Genomic DNA, 21,057 nt, shown 5'->3' on the forward strand with positions numbered 1-21,057 from the left:
TGTAGTGAGGTGGATGGACCTAGAGTCTGTCATACAGAGTGAAGTAAGTCAGAAAGAAAAAAACAAATACCGTATGCTATCACATATATATGGAATCTAAAAAAAAAAAAAAAATGGTCATGAAGAACCTAGGGGCAAGATGGGAATAAAGACGCAGACCTACTAGAGAATGGACTTGAGGCTACGGGGAAGGGATAGGGTAAGCTGGGACAAAGTGAGAGAGTGGCATGGACATATATACACTACCAAACGTAAAATAGTTGGCTAGTGGGAAGCAGCCACATAGCACAGGGAGATCAGCTAGGTGCTTTGTGACCACCTAGACAGGTGGGGTAGGGAAGGTGGGAGGGAGGGAGACGCAAGAGGGAAGAGATATGGGGACATATGTATATGTATAACTGATTCACTTTGTTATAAAGCAGAAACTAACACACACACACAAATACTCATAATGATTTAAAATCATGAAGTTTCTAAAACCAAATTTATAAATGATTTTTAAATAACACTTTCCCTTTCTCATTAGCTAAGAAATCTTCAAAACAAACTTTTCATAAAAGAAACTTCAATGCAAGAGATGAAGAATGAGCTAGAAATTTACAAAGAAAAGAATGTGCAACAGTCATTCCACATAATGTCCCTGAAAGATGATATCAAGGATCTAGAAGAACTTATTGCTTCTCTAACCAGAATTAAATCTTTGAAAAACATCAATATTCAGAGTCTTGAAAGAGGCAACTGGGATCTAACTAGAAGAATTATAGAACTAGAAAACCTTCTAAGGTAGGGAATTTTCTAGTTTGTTTTCAAAAATGTCATTTGTCATAAGCTTGCAAATAGTATATGAACCTCATATCCTGATTGATCACAGAATTTAAATCTAATGGAATTTTAAATACAGACTCAAAATTATATTTTAAAAAAACATTTTTTACTGAGATATAATTTTCATTTCATTAAAATTCACCCTTTTGCAATATACAATTCAGTAGTTTTTAGTATATTCACAAGGTTGTGCAAGCATCACTGCTCTCTAATTTCAGAATGTTTCCATCAACCCCTAAAGAAACCCCATTCCACTCTCTCCAGTCTCTGGCAATCTACTTTCTTTCTCTGTGGACTTGCCTTTTCTGGACATTTCATATGAATGAAATGATACATACAATATACGGCCTCTGTTTCTGACTTCTTTCATTTAGCGCAATGATTTCAAGATTCATCACTGTTTAGCATGAATCAGTACTTCATTTTTTTTATTGCTGAATAATATTACATCATAAGGATACACCACATTTTATTTATCCATTCATCAGTTGATGAACATTGGGTTGTTTCCTTTGCAGGGGACTTTATGAATAAGCTGCTATGAGCATTCTTATATGAGTTTTTATATGACTGTATGTTTTATTTCTCTTAGGTATATGCCTTAGAAGTAGAATTTCTGGGTCGTAAAGTAACTCTATGTTTAACTTTTTGAGGTTACTTCTGAGCAACTTCCAGGCTGGTTTCCAAAATCTTTTAATTTTGATGAAGTTTATCTTTTTGTTGTTGTTGTCATTTGTGTCTTTGGTGTTATATCAAAGAAACCATTGCCTAATCCAGTATCACAAAGATTTACACGTATGTTTTCTTTTAATAGTTATTGTTTTAGTACTTAAATTTTTGTCTTTGATCCATTTTGACTAATTAAAAAAATGTTTATTTTATTGAAGTATAGTTGATTTACAATGTGTTAATTTTTCTGTACAGCAAATTAAGTTATACCTATACATACATTCTATTTTATATAGTTTTCTATTATGGTTTATCACAGGATATTGAATATAGTTCCCTGTGCTATACAGTAGGGCCTTGTTTATCCATTCTATGTATAATAGTTTGCATCTGCTAATCAAAAACCCCCAATCCATTCCTCCCCCACACTCCCTTCCCCTTGGCAACCACAAGTCTCTTCTCTGTGTCTGTGAATCTGTTTCTGTTTTGTAGATAAGTTCATTTGTACCCTTTTTTTAGATTCTACATATAAGTGATATCATATGGTATTTTTTTCCAGCATGTATCTTTTTTTTTTTTTATTTGACTTTCTCTTTCTGACTTACTTAGTATGATAATCTCTAGGTCCATTCATGTTGCTACAAATGGCATTATTTCATTCTTTTTTATAGTTTTGTCCAGATATATGCCCAGGAATGGGATTGCTGGATTATATGGGCAACTCTATTTTTAGTTTTTAGAGGAACCTCCATACTGTTTTACATAGTGGCTGCAGCAATTTACATTCCCACCAACAGTGTAGGAGGGTTCCCTTTTCTCCACACCCTCTCCAGCATTTGTTATTTGTAGACTTTTTAAAAAACTTTTTATTGGAGACAAATATGCATGTAATAGTTTTTCATATCTTAAGTATAAATCCTAATGAATTGTGGACTTTTTAATGATGGCCATTCTGAGCCATGTGAGATGATACCTCATTGTACTTTTGATTTGCATTTCTCTAATAATTAGTGATGTTAAGCATATTTTCATGTGCTTTTTGGCCATCTATATGTCTTCTTTGGAGAGATGTATTTAGGTCTTCTGCCCATTTTTCGATTGGATTTTTTGTTTTTTGGTTGTTGAGTTCTGTGAGCTGTTTGTATATTTTGTAAATTAAGCCCTTGTCGGTCGCGTCATTTACAAACATTTTCTCCCATCCTGTAGGTTGTCTTTTCATTTTGTTTATGGTTTCCTTTGCTGTACGAAAGCTTGTTAGTTTCATCAGGTCCCATTTGTTTATTTTTGCTTTTATTTTTATTGCCGTGGGAGACTGACCTAAGAAAACATTGGTACGATTTATGCATTTTGACTAATTTTTCTATAAGTGTGAGTTAGGGGGTCCCAATTCATTCTGTTTTTAAAAAATTTTATTGGAGTATAGTTGATTTACAATGTTGTGTTAGTTTCTGCTGTACAGTGAAGTGAATCAGTTATACATATACACACTTTTTTAGATTCTTTTCCCATATAGGTCATTACAGAGTATTGAGTAGAGTTCCCTGTACTATACAGTAAGTCCTTATTAGTTATCTATTTTATGTATAGTAGTCAAATTCATTCTTTTTCATATGAAGATCCACTTGTTGTCCCAGCACCACATGTTGAAAAGATTATTCTTTCTCCCATTGAGTTGTCTTGACAATTTTGCAAAAAAAATCAATTGACCATAAATGTATTCATTTAATTCTGGACTCTCAATTCTATTTCACTGGTCTATATGTCTATTCTCATACCAGTACCACACTGTCCTAATTACTGTAGCTTTGTAGTAAGTTTTGAAATGTGAGTCCTCAAACTTTTTCTTTTTATTTTCAAGACTGTTTTGGCTACTCTGGGTCCCTTACTTTTCGATATGAATTTTAAGATTGGTTTGTTGGTTTCTGTAAAAAAGGGAGCTGAGATTTTGATAGGGATTGTGTTGAATCTGTAGATCAATTTGGGGAATACTGTCATATTAAGTCTTTAATCCATGAATATGGGGCATCTTTCCATTTATTTAGGTCTTTAATTTCTTTCAAAAAATATTTTGCAGTTTTTAGTGAATGTCTTACATTTTTTTTGTTAAATTTATTTCTTCATTTCTAAGTATTTTATTCTTATTTATGCATTGGAAAGAGAACTGTTTCCTAATTTTGTTTTTGGATTGTTCATTTTCAGAGAATAGAAATATAGTGGATTTTTCTATGTCAATCTTGTGTCCTGCTAACCTTGCTGAACTTGTTTATTAGCTCCTATAGGTTTTCCTGTGTGTGTGTGTTTGTGTGTGTATTCTGTAAGATTTTCTCTATACAAGACCATGTTATTGGCAAAGAGATTTACTTCTTCCTTTCTATTTATTTATTTATTGAAGTATAGTTGATTTAAAATGTTGTATTAGTTTCAGGTGTACAGCAAAGTGATATATAGATATAGATATAGGTATATATATATATATTCTTTTTCAGATTCTTTTCCCATATAAGTTATTACAAAATATTACTATAGTTTCCTGTACTATACAGTAGGTCCTTGTTGTGTATTTTATATACAGTGGTGTGCATCAGTGAATCCCAAACTCATAATTAATCCTCCCTCCTCCACCCTTTGGTAACCATAAGTTTGTTTTCTACGGCTGTGAGTTTTTAAAATAAGTTCATTTGTATCATTTTTTTTAGATTCCACATATAAGTGATATTATATGGCATTTGTCTTTCTCTTTCTGATTTATTTCACTTGGCATGATAATCTCTATGTCCATCCATGTTGCTGCAAATGGCATTATTTCATTCTTTTTTATGGCTGAGTAATATTCCACTGTATATATATACCACATCTTCTTTATCCATTCATCTGTTGATGGACGTTTAAGTTGTCCATGTCCTGGCTATTGTAAATAGTGCTGCTATGAACATTGGGGTACATGTATCTCTTCCAATTAGAGTTTTCATCTTTTCCAGATATATGCCCAGGAGTGGGATTGCTGGATCATATGGTAACTTTATTTTCAGTTTTTTAAAGAGCCTCCATACTGTTCTCTATAGTGGCTGCACCAATTTACGTTCCCACAGTGTAGGAGGGTTCCTTTTTCTCCACACCCTCTCCAGCGTTTATAATTTGTAGACTTTTTGATGATGGCCATTCTAACCTGTGAGAGGTGATACCTCACTGTAGTTTTGGTTTGCATTTCTCTAATAATTAGAGATATTGAGCACCTTTTCATGTGCCTTTTTGCCATCTGTATGTCTTCTTTGGAGAAATGTCTATTTAGCTCTTCTGCCCATTTTTTTTAATTGGGTTTTTTGTTTTTTTGATATTGAGCTATATGAGCTGTTTGTATATTTTGGAAATTAAACCCTTGTCAGTCACATCATTTGCAAATACTTCTTCCCAATCTGTAGATTGTCTTTTCGTTTTGTTTATGGTTTCATTTGCTGTGCAAAAGATTTTAAGTTTAATTAGGTACCATTTTGTTTTTATTAGGTACCATTTTGCTTTTATTTCCATTACTGTAGGAGACCCATCCAAAAAATTATTGCTGTGATTTATGACAAAGAGCATTCTGCCTATGTTTTCCTCTAGGGATTTTATGGTATCTGGTGTTACATTTAGGTCTTTAATCCATTTTGAGTTTATTTTTATATATGGTATTAGAGGATGTTCTAATTTCATTCTTTTACCTGTAGCTGTCCAGTTTTCCCAGCACCACTTATTGAAGAGACTGTCTTTTCTCCATTGTATATTCTTTCCTCCTCTGCAGTAGATTAATAGACCATAAGTGCATGGGTTTATTTCTGGGCTTGCTATCTTATTCCATTGGTCTACATGTCTGTTTTTGTGCCAGTACCATACTGTTTGGATTACTGTAGCTTTGTAGTATAGTCCGAAGTCAGGGCACATGATTCCTCCAGCTCTGTTCTTCTTTCTCAAGATCGTTTTGGCTATTTGGGGTCTTTTGTGTTTACATACAAATTTTAAAATTATTTGTTCTAGTTCTGTGAAAAATGCCATTGGTAATTTGATAGAGATTGCATTGAATCTGTAGACTGCCTTGGTTAGTATGCTCATGTTAAATAATATTAATTCTTTTGATCCAAGAACATGGGATATCTTTCCATCTGTTGTGTTGTCTTCAATTTCTTTCATCGGTGCCTCATAATTTTTGGTAGGTTTATTTCTAGGCATTTTTTTCTTTTTGATGTGGTGGTAATGGGATTGTTTCCTTAATTTCTCTTTCTGATAGTTTATTTAGTGTATAGAAATGCAACAGATTTCTTTATTTTAATTTTTGTCTTACATCTTTACCAAATTCATTGATGAGCTCTAGTAGTTTTCTGGTGGTGTTTTTAGGATTTTGTATGTATAGTATCATGTCATCTGCAAACAGTGACAGTTTTATTTCTTCCTTTTGAATTTGGATTCCTTTTATTTCTTTATCTTCTCTGATTTCTGTGCCTAGGATTTCCAAACCTATGTTGAATAAAAGTGGCAAGAGTGGGCATACTTATCTTGTTCCTGATCTTAGAAGGAATGCTTTCAGCTTTTCACCATTGAGTATGATGTTGTGTGTAGCTGTGGGTTTGTCATATACAGCCTTTATTATGTTGAGGTATTACTTCTTCCTTTCTAATCTGGATGCTTTTAAGTTATTTTTCTTGTCTATTGCCTTGACTCAAACTTCCAGTGCAGTATTGAAAGAAAGTCATGAGAAACAGACATCCTTCTTTTGTTCTTGATCTTAGGTGGTGGTGGTGGGGGGGGGTTCAGTCTTTTACCATTAAGTACGTTTTCAGCTATGGGTTTTTTGTAGATGTCCTTTATCAGGTTGAGGAAATTCGCTTGTACGTTTGTTGAGTGTTTTTATCATTAAAATGTGTTTGATTTTGTCAAATGATTTTTCTGCATTTATTGGGATGATTGTGTGGTTTTGTCCTTTATACAATGCATTATTCTTAGACCCGTGGTTACTTAATTGGTTTACAGACAGAGGAGATATTTGATCATGTGCCCTTGGTTGATAGGAGGAGAAACAAAGTCATTAATTTTCCCTCTTATAATATGAATAATATTTAAGTTAGTCATACAATATGAAAAGCTATTGTATTCAGATGTGAATGTGTATTCAGATGTGAAGCTGTTTCTATTCTACATTAGTTAGTATATATTGCCTCAATGAATAGGTTGAAGTTTCTTCTGGGTCTTGCATTTCCAAAATCTCTTTTAAAAAGAAACTATATAGGATCTTAAAACTAAGTGATAAAACAAACCTTTACTCAGGCTAAGAAATTATTAAAATTAAAGGCTAGCAAGAGGGAGAGTAGGATTTCCTTTCTTTCTGGTTGTGCAGTGTATGAAAAAAGAAGACTGACAAACTTCAAATGAAGAACTGTTTAAAAGAAATTCATCATTCCAATAATTATCTTCTCAGTGATAAGCTACCACCTGAAGTTGGTCTATAGTTTAATTCCTAACAGCTGACCAAGCATTGCAGACTCTTCAGCACAATTTTTAATACAGCTGTAGAGTGAGTCACTCTGGACTTTTTGTTTTGTCTTTGATGCCAACAAGGAAGATGGCTTTGTGGCATACCATACACATTTTTTTCATATTTATGTTCATGTTGAAGAGGAAGAGAATTGGAAGCTGTTCCTATGGAGTGAACTCTGGAGGAAACTTGGGACAAAGGATTGTTCTTAGGCCGTATCTGGTCCTCAGCTCCTTTAGCTGTCCTCTCTTTGCATTTAGTGCAGTTGGGAATAAATTTTCAGACCCAGCACATTTTGCTTTTGTTCTATTGGTTACTGAAAGAGGTATGTTGAAATCTCCAATTATGATTGTGGATTTGTGCCTCTCACTTTTTGTTCAACTTTTGCTTTATGTATTTTGAAACTATTTGCATTCTAATATAGGATGTCTATATCTTTCTGTTGAATTGTCACTTTTATTAATATAAAATGTCCCTTTTATTTATTTATTTATTTATTTATTTGTATCTATCCTGCTTAGGATTTGCAGAACTTACTGAATCTATCAATTGATGTCTTTCATCAGGTTTCGAAAATTCTTGGGAATTATTATTTTTTAAATATTGTTTCTGTCCCATTCTGTGTCTACTCTCATTCTAAGACTACAGTTGCAGGTGTTAGACATTTTGAGTGTGACCTACATGTTTCTAATATAATTTTTTTAATTAAAATTTTCTCTTTAGATAATTCAGATAATTTCTTTGATCTGACTCAAATTCACTAATTCTGTAGGATGCAAATCTTAGATAGAAGAGAACATAAAAAGCATGGAAGATGAACTGAAACTTTAACCTAGCCTCAAGGTAGAAAACGTTACCGATACCTACCAATGGTTAATCAAAACAAGAAGCAAATAATTAACTGTTTGTATATTTGATAATAAAACAAGTTTTTACATATTCTATTCTCTATTGCTGTATTATTATTTCTAATTCCTTTACCCCTCGTGCAACCCCATTCAGATACTCAGTTGAAGAACCCATGCAAGTGTTACTAGAATGGGAGTACATTTCTCCCTCATCCCTTGTCCCTCGGTGTCTACAGGAGATGGTTCCAGGACCCCTGAGGGTACCAAAATCTGCAGATGCTAAATCCCTTATATATATATATATAAGGGATGCTATATATATACTATATATAGTATAGTATTTGCATATAACCTATGCACATCTCCTGTGTATTTTAAATCATCTCTAGATTACTTCTAATACCTAATACTATGTAAATGCTATGTAAATGGTCGCTGGTGTGAGGCAAATTTAAGTTTTGCTTTTTGGAACCTTCTGAAAAGAATCTTTGTGAATATTTTCAATCCATGGTTGGTTGAATCCATGGATGTGGAACCCTCGAATACAGAGGCCCACTGTGCTTGTACACATGTGGAACCTCCTGATCATCACAATATTACCATAGTAGCAGACAGATATTCATACTCAAATTTCCTCTTGAAAAGGATGGTTTCAAAATTGACCTCCCCCAGGTCGTACTGTTAAGTACGACTACAGTACTTAACACTGGATTGTTGTTCTCTTCATTTCTCTACCATTTCTTGTCTCTCCCTAGAAATACTTGGGTAACTGCACAGCTCTTTTCATAAGAAATACATTTTTACTTGATACACATGTTTAATATACTTTAAATGGGGGATATTTCTTTTTATTATTTTAATTGAAATTTGAAAATTGGTTTCAAGATATCATTACCTGCCAATATCTTACACAGAGTACATCTGATTGAAAGAAAAAAAGCAGAGCGAAAAGTAGACCTTTTGGAGAAAAAGTTAGCAGGTGTTAACAGATTCACCCCTTATATGAGTATGAAAGAACAAGAAGACAGTTTCATGATGAAGGTGAGAACAAATTTTGATTGATTTTTGAAGAAACAGGATTTTTTATTACCTTGTGTTACTCCAGATGATAATTGGCAAATGTTGAGTGGTTTATTGGTCCTCTTCTTATGGAGGATAAAAGGAAGCAGTACAGCATGGCAGACTGGAAGAGTTTCTGAGGTATGGAGAAAAAGTGCAAGGCAGATCTGAAGGTCTCTGTGATACTAAAGAAAAGGTTAGAGGGAATGGAGCTTTGAGAGAAATGGGAGGAGGTGGTGGTTAGAGAGTGAAATATTCAAGTTTTAAATTTCTGGTATGGGTTAGTTCCTGCTGCTGACAACATCTGGGTTTTTGGAGTTGGGTATAAGGATTGAATAGGGGTGTAGGTGAAAGTCATTGAAACTGAAGCACAGGAGTCACAAAACTAAACTGGTGGATCATCTACATGGACATTGAAATCTAGAATTATGGCATGAGTTGGGTTTAGAAGGAAGAGGTTATCCTGCTCCCTAGTAGATAGCAATTCACAGGATGAATGGAAGTTTTATGGAAGAATGTTGGAGGAGGATGGGAGATGGACTACTGTCAAGGAAGTGGTAAAAGTTTATTTTGAAATCCATGGACCCAAACTGTTTATTATATATTCTGAATGTAAAATAAGGCCCATCATGATCCCCTTACTGTGAGGAGTTCTACTTAAAAAAATTCAGCAACTACTTTCAGAGTTTAAAGTAATTCCAATTTTTAATCACCTCTTTCAAGTAATTCACAGTAACACTTTCCATGTTTTTGACTTCTCTGACTTATCTGTCACATCTCCGAAAACCTCTCCCACACCAGAGTCCATGTAGCTCTGACCTTTTCTTCCACTGCTCTTTTATTCTACCTCTTTTTTCTGGGCTTTTAGTGAGACAAACCCATCATTACTTCAACAACTCTAGCTCCCCTTCTATTTCCCAGTTTCACATGACAAAAAGCCCAGAAACTAAACTTGTTACAGTTTTCAGAATAGAAGGTGGCAAGAGGTGAAAAGAAGACTCGAATTTATAAAGGCAGAATATTCCTGGGAGAAGTCGGGGGAAGGAGAAGTACAAACATTATCTTTTATTTTTTTCCTGTTTACAGTGGAAGCAGGGTGCTTAAAAGGGAAAGGTTGGGGGAAAGAAATGTGAGTTATTTATGCTTTTACATTATCAAAGCTGTTACTATTAAATGATGTTCTATAATCATAATTAAATCGTTATGAAAATATCCATTTCCCTGCCAGCTTTTCACTTAATAGTCGTAGCATTCATTGACAATCCTTGCCTGAATCAGTTATTTTTTTAGGAGAAGTAAAATGCTGAGTTTTAAAATTCTGTCATTATTCCTACATTTATTAGCTCAAAATATTCTGTAAACAGTTCCTCCATAAACTGGAGCAGTTCGGTTAGCTGCTTCTCTAAGCTAAATTTCCTATGTTCTCAAAGTACTTTCTCTATGACATCATTTTTTTTTGCCCTCCCCACCTGCCCCCACATAATATTTTAATACCTCTTGATGTTCTAGTTTACCCTTTTAAGTATGTCCTTGTCTCTCTTATGACTCTGTAACTCTTTATTTCTATTGAGATCCTTTTCTCCTGAAGCTTTGTATTATGACTATACTTATATTTCAAAAGGAGGGAAGTAGATGTCTCAATATTAAATTCCATATGGGAAGTTTAACATGTGTGTCGGCATATTTAGGACAAAGATGAAGCTATCCTGGTCAAGAACTTTGAGAGAGACAACATTTTTCACTCTGAAGGACCAAAAGATGGACAGAAAATTTGGGATAAATGTCAACAAGATTTGATCCATAAGGAAAAACAATTACCTGAGTTAGACAGACCTCCGTATTCATTCAGATGGGAAACTAAAACTGTGCCATCCCTCTATTGGAAATTCCTCAGTCAGTTGTCTACTCTTCCCAGCAACAGTGTTGAACCCATACCAGCCACAGAGGAAGGTGTGAAAGGGAGCATTCAGGAGACTGGTACAAATGAGCAATCTTGGAAGTCCGTAAGTGTACTGACAGATGAGTTACTCTTTCAAATTAGTTTTAAGGTGTGGGTTTTGATGTTAGCTGATTTAGTAAACTCTGTGGCTCTGAGTTTATTTTTATTACTATAGTGATAAAAGGGAAGAGGATGTCCATTATCACAGTAGAGGTAGTATAGTGTGTTTGTTAAGAGCCAAGAGGACTGGTATGAATCCCAGCTCTGCCATTAGCAACTGTGTGCTCTTGGGCAGGTTACTTATGCTCTCTGTGCCTCAGTTTCATTTGTAAATTTTGGCAGGAGTGGGGGTAGGGTTGGGGTAGGTTTAGTTCCTGTCCCACAGAATGGTTGTAAGGATTAAATGGATTAATACATGATAAATGCTTCAGTTCAGTAAGCTCAATGTATGCTAGCTTAAAAATAGTGGTGTGATGAAGATAATGTTTCCATCATGATCAAACACTGGTCAGTTCAGTCAGTGCAGTTAAATAAATTATTAAGTCAGTCATTTGTTTGAATTTACTGGTCAAGTCTATGGAAAGATTGATCCAGCAAGTTTAAGTGGATGTATCTCCTTGTTATGTCCAAATCATTTTAGTAAAATTTCATGACTCTTCACCCTAAAATTCAGATGAAAATAGGTATTGCTTAAATTCAATGTGTTAGTAAAACCTATTACACAGTAGTCTGTTTATTGTACAGTTACAAATTTTTTAGGCTCTGCTCTCTTAAAATTCATTATACAGTTTTATTTCTCAGTACTCACTAAAATGTCTTATTTTTATATATCAAACCTTTCTGTTTCTTTTTTAAAAACTAGCTTATACATGTCAAATCTTCTTAAATGTCTTCCCCATTCATCTATTTTAGTAACTTAATGTTACTGCAATGTCAATATAAGTAGAACTTGCAAATAATTTTGAAAAATACAAATCATGGACCATCAGGATGTTTTATCTATTTTTTTTCCCTGCAGAGAGCTGAAGGCCACCAGCAGGAAGTTCAGATGCTCACTAAGCAATTGGAGAAGCAGTATCATCACTGTGAAGAAACTGCTGGAGAATCATCTGACACTGAGGAAAAGTATAAGGAACAAAAAAGACCCTTGAAATGTCTGAAAGGAAAAATTGCTATTAATGATCTTTTTCCCGGGAGATTAGACTTGGACATGAACAAAGTAAGAATTTCCTGAAGTATAAGGCATTTCTTTGACAATGAAAATGATCATCTTTTATTATACTATCTAATGTTCAAAGCTGTTAATGCTATTTGTACTTTTCTTAGTATTAGGAAAGGGAGGAAAATTTGCTACAAACTTTTGAACATTCTGATTGTATCAAAAAGCCTCTCCTTACTCCATATCTCCCATTTCTCTACTGTACATATTTGATATTTATTGTAAGTATTGTTAACATATTTCTTAATGTACTTTTAAAAGAGGATTAGAGGGAAAGGAGCTCAAAGGAATGACTCTCTAAAGGGGGAACTTCAGGTGTACTGTGTCAGCTAGATATGATGGACATTGGGAACGGGCTGTTGGTGAAATTCCTCAATAATTACCTTGTAGACAATTTCCTTCTCTATTTTCTGCTTCTCTGCATCTATAAGGAAAAGGTCAATCCTAAAAGTGGAATGGGAATAGGTAGGATGATTTTCAGGAGATTTTGATTCTATTTCACTGCCTCTTCACAGAATTGCTTGTCATACCCATACCTATATTATACTATTTCTATAATTACTGTGCCCCAAAGCATAAACTTACTCACTCACTACTCACTCATTTAGTCTCTTATTCCATTCATTCATTCATTGATCCAATATATTTTGATCCCTGAGTTTTTTTTTTAATATAGAACATTAAAAAAATTTTTTTTTAATTTTATTTTTGGCTGCATTGGGTCTTCGTTGTTGCACGTGGGCTGTCTCTAGTTGCGGCGAGCAGGTCTTCGTTGTGGTGTGCGGGCTTCTCATTGCGGTGTCTTCTCTTGTTGCAGAGCACGGGATCTAGACGCACGGGCTTCAGTAGTTGTGGCACATGGGCTCAATAGTTGTGTCTCGCAGAGTGGAGGCTCTAGAGTAGCCCTAGAGTGGAGGCTCAGTAGTTGTGGCACACAGGCTTAGTTGCTTCGTGGCATGTGGGATCTTCCTGGATCAGGGATCAAACCCGTGTCCCCTGCATTGGCAGGAGGATTCTTAACCACTGCACCACCAGGGAAATCTTGATCACTTGGTTTTTAAAAACTTCCAGCACCTGGTGAAGTGGTATCGACAATGTATACTCCACAGAGTCCAAAGATGAATCCAGCTTCTACCTCTGCTCTTGAATCTGTAATTGATGATGATTCATTTCCATGCAAATTTTAAAAATACCATATTAAATTTTAAGAATATACAAATAGCGCATGCTTTCCGCAACCCTTGAAACCATGTTAAAAGGTTTGAAGGAAACAATAATAATCTTCTCTAACCCCTTTTCTGCCTATTTCATGTTGGTAACCAATGTGTCTATATCTTTTACAACTATTGCAATGATTATGGAAATATATGAATATATATATGTAGGTGTTGGTATTTTTACAAAACTGGGACTGTACCAGTCAAAATACTCTTCTTACTTGGTAAGAAGTAGGTACCTCATGGTCTTCCCTTAGGTCAAAAGATATAGATTTAACTTATTCCGTTAACAGCTGTACAGTATTCCATACTGTGTATATAACTTATTTATTCAACCAATTCCCTATTAAGAATTATTGATGGTCCTTCTCTTATTTCCACTTTTTATGCCACTACAAATAATGCTGAAATAAGTATGTATATACATATATCTTTCCACACTGGTGCTTCCTCCCCCTATGGGGTTGAGTTCTAAATGGAAATATAGGATCACAGTGTATGAGTATTTTCTTTTTAAATTTTTTTTTGGCTGCGCCGCACGGCTTGTGGGATTTTAGTTCCCCAACCAGGTATCGAACCCGGAGCCCCAGCAGTGAGAGCTTTGAGTCCTAACCACTGGATCGCCAGGGAATATCCTAAGTATTTTTTTTTTTGGGGATTTAAATTAATTTTTAATTTTAACAATTTTTCTTAATAAATTTAAATAGAAAATTCCCCAAATATGTATAAGGACATGCAAGTTATCAAAACTCACATAAGAAAAAATATAAAAACTGAATTCCTTGGTAATTATTAAAAGAAGAAACCAAAATTAAAAACATTTCCCAAATAAGATTCAAGGATTATGTTGAGAATTATACCAAACTTTTAAGGAAGAAAAAGTAATCATACACAAAGCTTTTTCTCTGTCATAAAGAATGGGACAAGCAGGAAGAAATCAAGATAGTGATGTAAGAGGATGCAGAACTCACCTCCCCCCAAGGACACACCAAAAACACTTCTATCCATATGTGAAAAAATTCTCACTGAAAACTGAAGACTGACAGACTCCTGTACAATCAAGGCTGTAAGAAAAATCCACATGGTACCAGGTAGAAAGGGAAGAGAAGAACTGAGGTCAGGACCTGTGCCCTTGGACGGGGGACACAGAAGGGAGGGGAATCCCCTTAGCTGGTTAGAAAACCAGTGGAACTAACAAGAAGGCAGTAGGAAACCTAGACTCCACTTGTGAACAGCATGAACACACATGCTTACTCCAGAAACAAGGCAGAAGAAACAAATTGACTGCACAAAACTCTGGCTGGTTTCCCACAACTGCTCCTGTGTGTGCTCCAGCCTGAGCTGAGGACCAGCTCCACCCCACTAGCTTCATTATACAGCTCCACACTAAGGCAAGGGCTGCTGTGCCCCAGGAGAGTGCTCAGTTGAGAGGGACAGTGCCAGCCCAGACCCAGAATGGAGCCCAGCCTATGAATGGAGCAGGGGCAAGCATTACTGAAGCTTACATAAGCAGCACATCAGAAGTGGTCCTGGATTTCACACTCCACACCCAGACCCATGCTGACTGCCAGCTCCAGCCCCTCTCGTTCCAGCACTGCTACTCTCTGGGACAAGTGTTCTGGTGCTGGGAACGGGGAGAGCACATACTTAAAGGGAATGGAGCCAGCATGGACCTGACCCCCAGGGCTTCTGCTGCAGCAACTTGTGACCTGATCCCAACTCCAATGGAGTTGGCCACTGATCAGAGAAGCCCCAGCTCACACCTGGCTCTGGCTCTAGCCCCTTCGTCTCTAGCTCCACAACCTCCCAAAGTAATAGTTGCCAGCACACCCTAGAGGAAGATGTGACTCATGCTCACATCAGATCCAGCTCTCCCACCAAAGCCAGTGAGCACATGCAGACTGTATAAGGACACTCACACAAGAACACCCCCTTCAAGACCAAAACTGTAACAGTTTTATCTAATTTCATAGAGAGGGGAAGTTGTTGCAATTGAAAGAACAAGAGAAAAACCCGGAAAAAATAACTAATGAAACAAATAACTTACCAGATAAAGAGTTCAAAGCATTAGTAATAAGAATGCTAGCTGAATCAGGGAAAGAATAGATGAACACAGAAGGAATTTTAACAAGGAACTAGAAAATATAAAAAAGAACCAATCAGATATAAAAATAAAATAACATATGAAAAACACACTAGAAGAAATTAACAGCAGACTAGGTGATACAGAAGAAAGCATAAGTGATCTGGAATATAGAATAATGGAAATCACCCAATCAGAACAGTAAAAAGAAAAGCAAATTATAAAAAAAATGAGAACAGTTTAAGAGACCTCTGCAACAACATTGTGCATACCAACATTCTTATTACAGGGATCCAAGAAAGAGAAGAGAGACAGAAAGAGATAGAAAATATATAAGATGAAATTATGGATGAAAACTTCCTGAACCTGAAGAAGGAAAAAGAGATCCATGTACAGGAAGCACAGAGGGTCTCAAACAAGATGAATGCAAACAGACTCACATCAAGGCATATCATAATTAGAATGGCAAAAGTTAAAATAATTCTAAAGGCAGAAAGAGAAAAAAGAATTATATGAAAGGGAACACCCATAAGGCTATCAGTGATTTTTCTGCAGAAGCTATCAGAAAGAGAAATCAAGAAAACAACCCTTTTAATATAACATCAAAAATAATAAAATACCTAGGAATAAACTTAACTAAGGATGTGAAAGACCTTTACTCTAAAAACTATAAAACCCTGATGAAGAAATTTAAGATGATACACAGAAATGGAAATATATCCATGTTCATGGATTGGAAGAATTAATATTGTTAAAACGTCCATACTGCCCAAAGCAATCTGCAGATTTAATGCAAACTGTATCAAAATATTCATGACACTTTTCACAGAACTAGAAAAAAATTTTAAATTTATATTGAAACACAAAAGACCCTGAGTAGCCAAAACAATCTTAAGAAGAACAGAACAGGAGGTATCATGTGCCATGACCTCAAAGGGAACTTGAAGTCAATATTACAAAATGACACTAATCAAAACAGTATGGCACTGGCACAAAACCAAAAATACAGATCAATGAAACAGGATAGAAAGCCCAGAAATAAACCCATGCACCCATGGTCAATTAATTTATGACAAATGAGGCAAGAATATACAATAGAGGAAAGACAGTCTCTTCCATAAGTGGTGCTGGGAACACTAGACAGCTACATTTATTTATTTTTAGTAAATTTATTTTATTTATTTTCGGCTGTGTTGGATCTTTGCTGCTGCATGTGGGCTTTCTCCAGTTGTAGCGAGTGGGGGCTACTCCTCATTGCAGTGTGTGGGCTTCTCATTGTGGCGGCTTCTCTCATTGCAGAGCACAGGCTCTAGGTGCACAGGCTTCAGTAGTTGTGGCACGCAGGCTTCAGTATGTGGGGCACAGGCTTAGTTGCTCCGTGGCATGTGGGCTCTTCCTGGATCAGGGCTCAAACCCGAGTCCTCTGCATTGGCAGGCAGATTCTTAACCACTGCACAACCAGGGAAGACCGACAGCATGTCATTATAAGGCTTCCCACGTAGTATGTGTCAGCTGTGAAACAGCTCCATCTGCCTGAAAAATTCAGCTTCTCCCTGCTGGTCTTGGAGAGTCTCCTGGAGAGGCTGGGGGTGGCTGTAGCTCACGCTGGGGACACAGACTCTAGCCCACTGGCAGCCACACTCAAAAAACTCGTATTTTTTTTTAAATTTATTTATTTTTGGCTGCTTTGGGTGTTTGTTGCTGCGCATGGACTTTCTCTAGTTGTGGCGAGCGGGGGCTACTCTTCGTGGCTTCTCTTGTTGCGAAGCACAGGCTCTAGGCGCACGAGCTTCAGTAGTTGTGGCTCGCGGGCTCTAGAGCGCAGGCTCAGTAGTTGTGGCGCACGGGCTTAGTTGCTCCGCGGCATGTGGGATCTTCCGGCACCAGGGCTCGAACCCGTGTCCCCTGCATTGGTAGGTGGATTCTTAACCACTGCGTCACCAGGGAAGTCCCTATCCTAAGTATTTTAAAGTTTAATAGCCATTGCCAGAACACTACCTTGCAAAAGGCAGTTCACTTTCCAAATAGCAATACATGAATGTTTCCTCTTCACATCCTAGCCAGCATTGGATGCTGTCATCCTTTTAGAGTGTGTGTTTGTGCGAGTTAGGTTAAAATGGTACAGTTTTTACATTTACTTTACTACTAGTAAGGTTGAGTAACTTTCTTTTTTAATGCTGTTGACCACTTGGATTCCCTTGCCTCCCCATTCCTCACAATTGGACCTCAGATACAGAAGGTTGAGTTAATCAAAGTCCATGGTTTTTAATGCATTAATTTGGGCCATGGAAGGTGTCTCTCTTATTTATTTATTCTTTCCTTGGATCTTGTCCATTGCCTCCCCAAAAGGAAGTCAATCTAATATGTTTAATGTGTATTTCTTTGTTTATATGTGTTTCTTTAAATGTAATTTTTGTGCAAGTATTTTAAATTTGCATAAGTGGTATCGTGTTAAAAAATCTCATTCTAGGGCTTCCCTGGTGGTGCAGTGGTTGAGAGTCCACCTGCCGATGCAGGGGACACGGGTTCGTGCCCCGGCCCGGGAAGATCCCACATACCGCGGAGCGGCTGGGCCCGTGAGCCATGGCCGTTGAGCCTGCGCGTCTGGAGCCTGTGCTCCGCAGCGGGAGAGGCCACAACAGTGAGAGACCCACATACCGCAAAAAAAAAAAAAAAAAAAAAAAAAAAATCTCATTCTATTACTCAGCACTGTATTTTTAAGAGCCACTTAATATTGCTATTTGTTCATCTAATTCATTGCTTCTGTCTACTGCATGGAGTACTACAGTGTTCATACCTGCCATGGTTTTAATTTTTTATTTTTATTTATTTATTTATTTTACCTGTCTCTTCTTCTAGTGGTAAATAGCCTTGTTACCTCTATTTTTATGCTACCACAAACAACATCACTGATAGCATCCTGGTACAAGTCCCCTTTATGGACTCCAGAGAGAATTGCTTAGGGGTGTTAAGTCAGGATTTGAATTGGTGGCTCATAGTGTATACATACACTTAATATGACTAAGTACTGCCAGTCAGCTCTCACAGAACAATAAATCGTCCCACCAGAGATACAGGAGGGTTTTTGAATCTCCACATTCTTGTCATTTCCTGACACTAGCAGCTTCCTAACTTTTGCCATTCCATCAGGTATAAAATGATTGTTAATTTAATTTGCATTTCTCTAATTATTAATGAGTTTCGCATTTCCTTAATGTTTTTCATCTTTTGGTTTTTTAGTTTCTGCCCGTTTGTTTCCTTTACCCATCTTCTTATTTGGGTTCCTGTCTTGTTCTTGTTGATTTCCAGAACGGTATACACATCTTCCTTGCCCTGTTCAGGCTCCAACACTCCATGACAGGTCACCTCTCCATATGTGATCAGGCTCTGAGTCCCTCTGCAGGGCAGCCCTCTTCTGCAGACACTTTTGTCACCTTGCTTGGGTTCTGTAGGCCTGCTATGAGCCTCAGCATTTCCCTTCTCATTCTGTGCAGATGCCTATGGCTTTAGGACTGAATTGTTTAGAACGGGAAAGAAGGAAAGGAAGAAGAATAGGAGGAAGAAAAATAAGAGCAACTGGTTTATGATTAACCTTTCGAATATTCTGATAAATGCACTCATTTAAACCATAATTTTTCTGTCAAGAACTACTTTTGCTTTGTTCCACAAATATTGACATGTACTGTTTCCCTTATCTTTTATTTTAAATATAGCAATACATTTTTATGTTTCCAAATGTATAGGATTTTTAAAAAATTTGTATTTTATTACAACATGGTAGAAGTATGACATGATCCCTGGGAATTTATTGAGGCTTCCTACATGGCCAGTGATTGGTCTGTTTTGGTAGCTGTGCCATGTGTGCTTATAAAGAATGTGTTCTTTCTTGGTTGGGTATAAAGCACTATAAATAGCTAATGCTCAAGCATATTATTCGTATGGTTCAGATTGTCTGTACCTCTGATTATTTTTGTTTACTTGATTCTGGAAAAGATATGCTACATTCTTCAAGTATAGTTTTTGTTTTTAAATTTCTTTTTGGCTGCACTGGGTCTTAATAGCTGTGCGTGGGCTTCCTCTAGTTGTGGTGAGCAGGGGCTACTCTTCGTTGAGGTGCTCGGGCTTCTTATTGCAGTGGCTTCTCTTGTTTTGGAGCATGAGCTCTAGGCGCTCGGGTTACAGTGGTTGCAGCATGTGAGCTCAGTAGTTGCAGCTCACAGGCTCTAGAGCATGGGCTCAGTAGCTGTGGCACACAGGCTTAGTTGCTCCGCAGCATGTGGGATCTTCCCAGACTAGGGCTCAAACCCATATCCCCTGCATTGGCAGGTAGATTCTTAACAACTGGACCACCAGGGAACTCCTCCAAGTATAATTTTTGATTCATCCATTTGTCTGTGCTGTTCTATCAGTTTTTGTTTTATAGATTACTGGAGCATATGTGCTCACGATGATTTTGCTATCCTGTTCTTTTAAGCACTATAAAACATTCTCTTATTTGTCCTTTATAAAATATTGCCTTAAATTCTGTTTTCAGAAATTATGATCACTAATGCAATTTTTGGGGGGTTCATTGTTGCATGATATATCTTTTATTTGGTTTCTTTTACTTGGTCCTAATTATTTAGACAACCACCAAATTTGACCAACATGTTTGATTTCTCTTAGTTGCATATTTCTTGAAGCCTCCTCTTGGATTTTTCTCCTAATTTGAGTGTTTCCACAAGAGAGTTTTAAAAAATTGGATCTTTGTGTGGCAAACTTTCTGACACCACGTGTACCTGATAACATTTTTAGTATGCCCTCATATTTGAATGACAATTTGGCTGGATATAAACTTCTAGGTTCAAAGTTCCTTCATTAAATTCTTTAAAATTATCTCCTTGCATCCTCTGTTACTGTTGAAAAGTCTAACAAAAATGTGATTCTTATTCCTTTGTAGGTGATCTGTTCTTTCTCTCAGGAAACCTTAAAATTTTTCTCATTTGCTTTAATATTCTTAAATTTCCCTATAATGTGCTTAGGTATATTGTTTTACCTTATCTCTCTTATTTGGCCCTCCATGAATTTTTAAATCTAAGTCTTTCATCTGTCAATTTTACCATTATTTATTTAAACATTTTCCTCTCTTTATTTTCTTTTGATTTCTTTCTTTTGGTTTTTTTTTTGTTTTTACTTTTCTTCTTTTTCTACTCTTTCTCCTCCTGTGACTCTTAACAGAACGTTGGCAATTCTAATTCTATCCTTCATTTCTTTGCATGATGGTTAATTTTATGTGTCAACTTGACCAAGATATGGTGCCCTGATGCTTGATCAAACATCAGTCTAGATGTTGCATGTTAGATGTGATTAACATAACAAGAAGGCTTTGAGTAAAGCAGATTACTCTCCATAATGAGTGAGCCTCATCCAAGCAGTTGAAGCCCTTAAAAGAAAAGACTGAGGTCCCCTCTAGAGGAGGAATTCTACCTCTAGATTGCCTTCGGACCTGAGCTGCAACATCAGCTCTTCCCTGGGACTCCAACCTGCCAGCCTGCCCTGAAGATTTTGGACTTGCCAGACCCCACATTTGTGTTAGCCAAATCTTCCTCTCTTTATACAGACACACACACACACACACACACACACCTATTGGTACTGCCTTTCTTGCCACCTTCTCAGAGAGTTTCTCAGTCTGATTTTCCAACTCACTCAATTT

The 21,057-nt window shown here is 36.5% G+C and overlaps 1 protein-coding gene across 1 annotated transcript in view; it reads left to right on the forward strand.

Annotated features, from left to right (window-relative positions):
• Positions 1-577: 577 nt before the first annotated feature.
• The window catches only part of LOC132527781 (uncharacterized), a 30,178-nt gene continuing 9,698 nt past the window's right edge, over positions 578-21,057 (forward strand). The window contains exons 1-4 of the mRNA XM_060163827.1: positions 578-783; positions 8,760-8,886; positions 10,593-10,907; positions 11,862-12,062. Coding sequence (XP_060019810.1) covers positions 578-783; positions 8,760-8,886; positions 10,593-10,907; positions 11,862-12,062 — 849 coding nt within the window. The remainder of the gene's footprint in view (positions 784-8,759; positions 8,887-10,592; positions 10,908-11,861; positions 12,063-21,057) is intronic.

Source organism: Lagenorhynchus albirostris, chromosome 1 (assembly GCF_949774975.1).
Source record: "Lagenorhynchus albirostris chromosome 1, mLagAlb1.1, whole genome shotgun sequence".
Taxonomy (NCBI): domain Eukaryota; kingdom Metazoa; phylum Chordata; class Mammalia; order Artiodactyla; family Delphinidae; genus Lagenorhynchus; species Lagenorhynchus albirostris.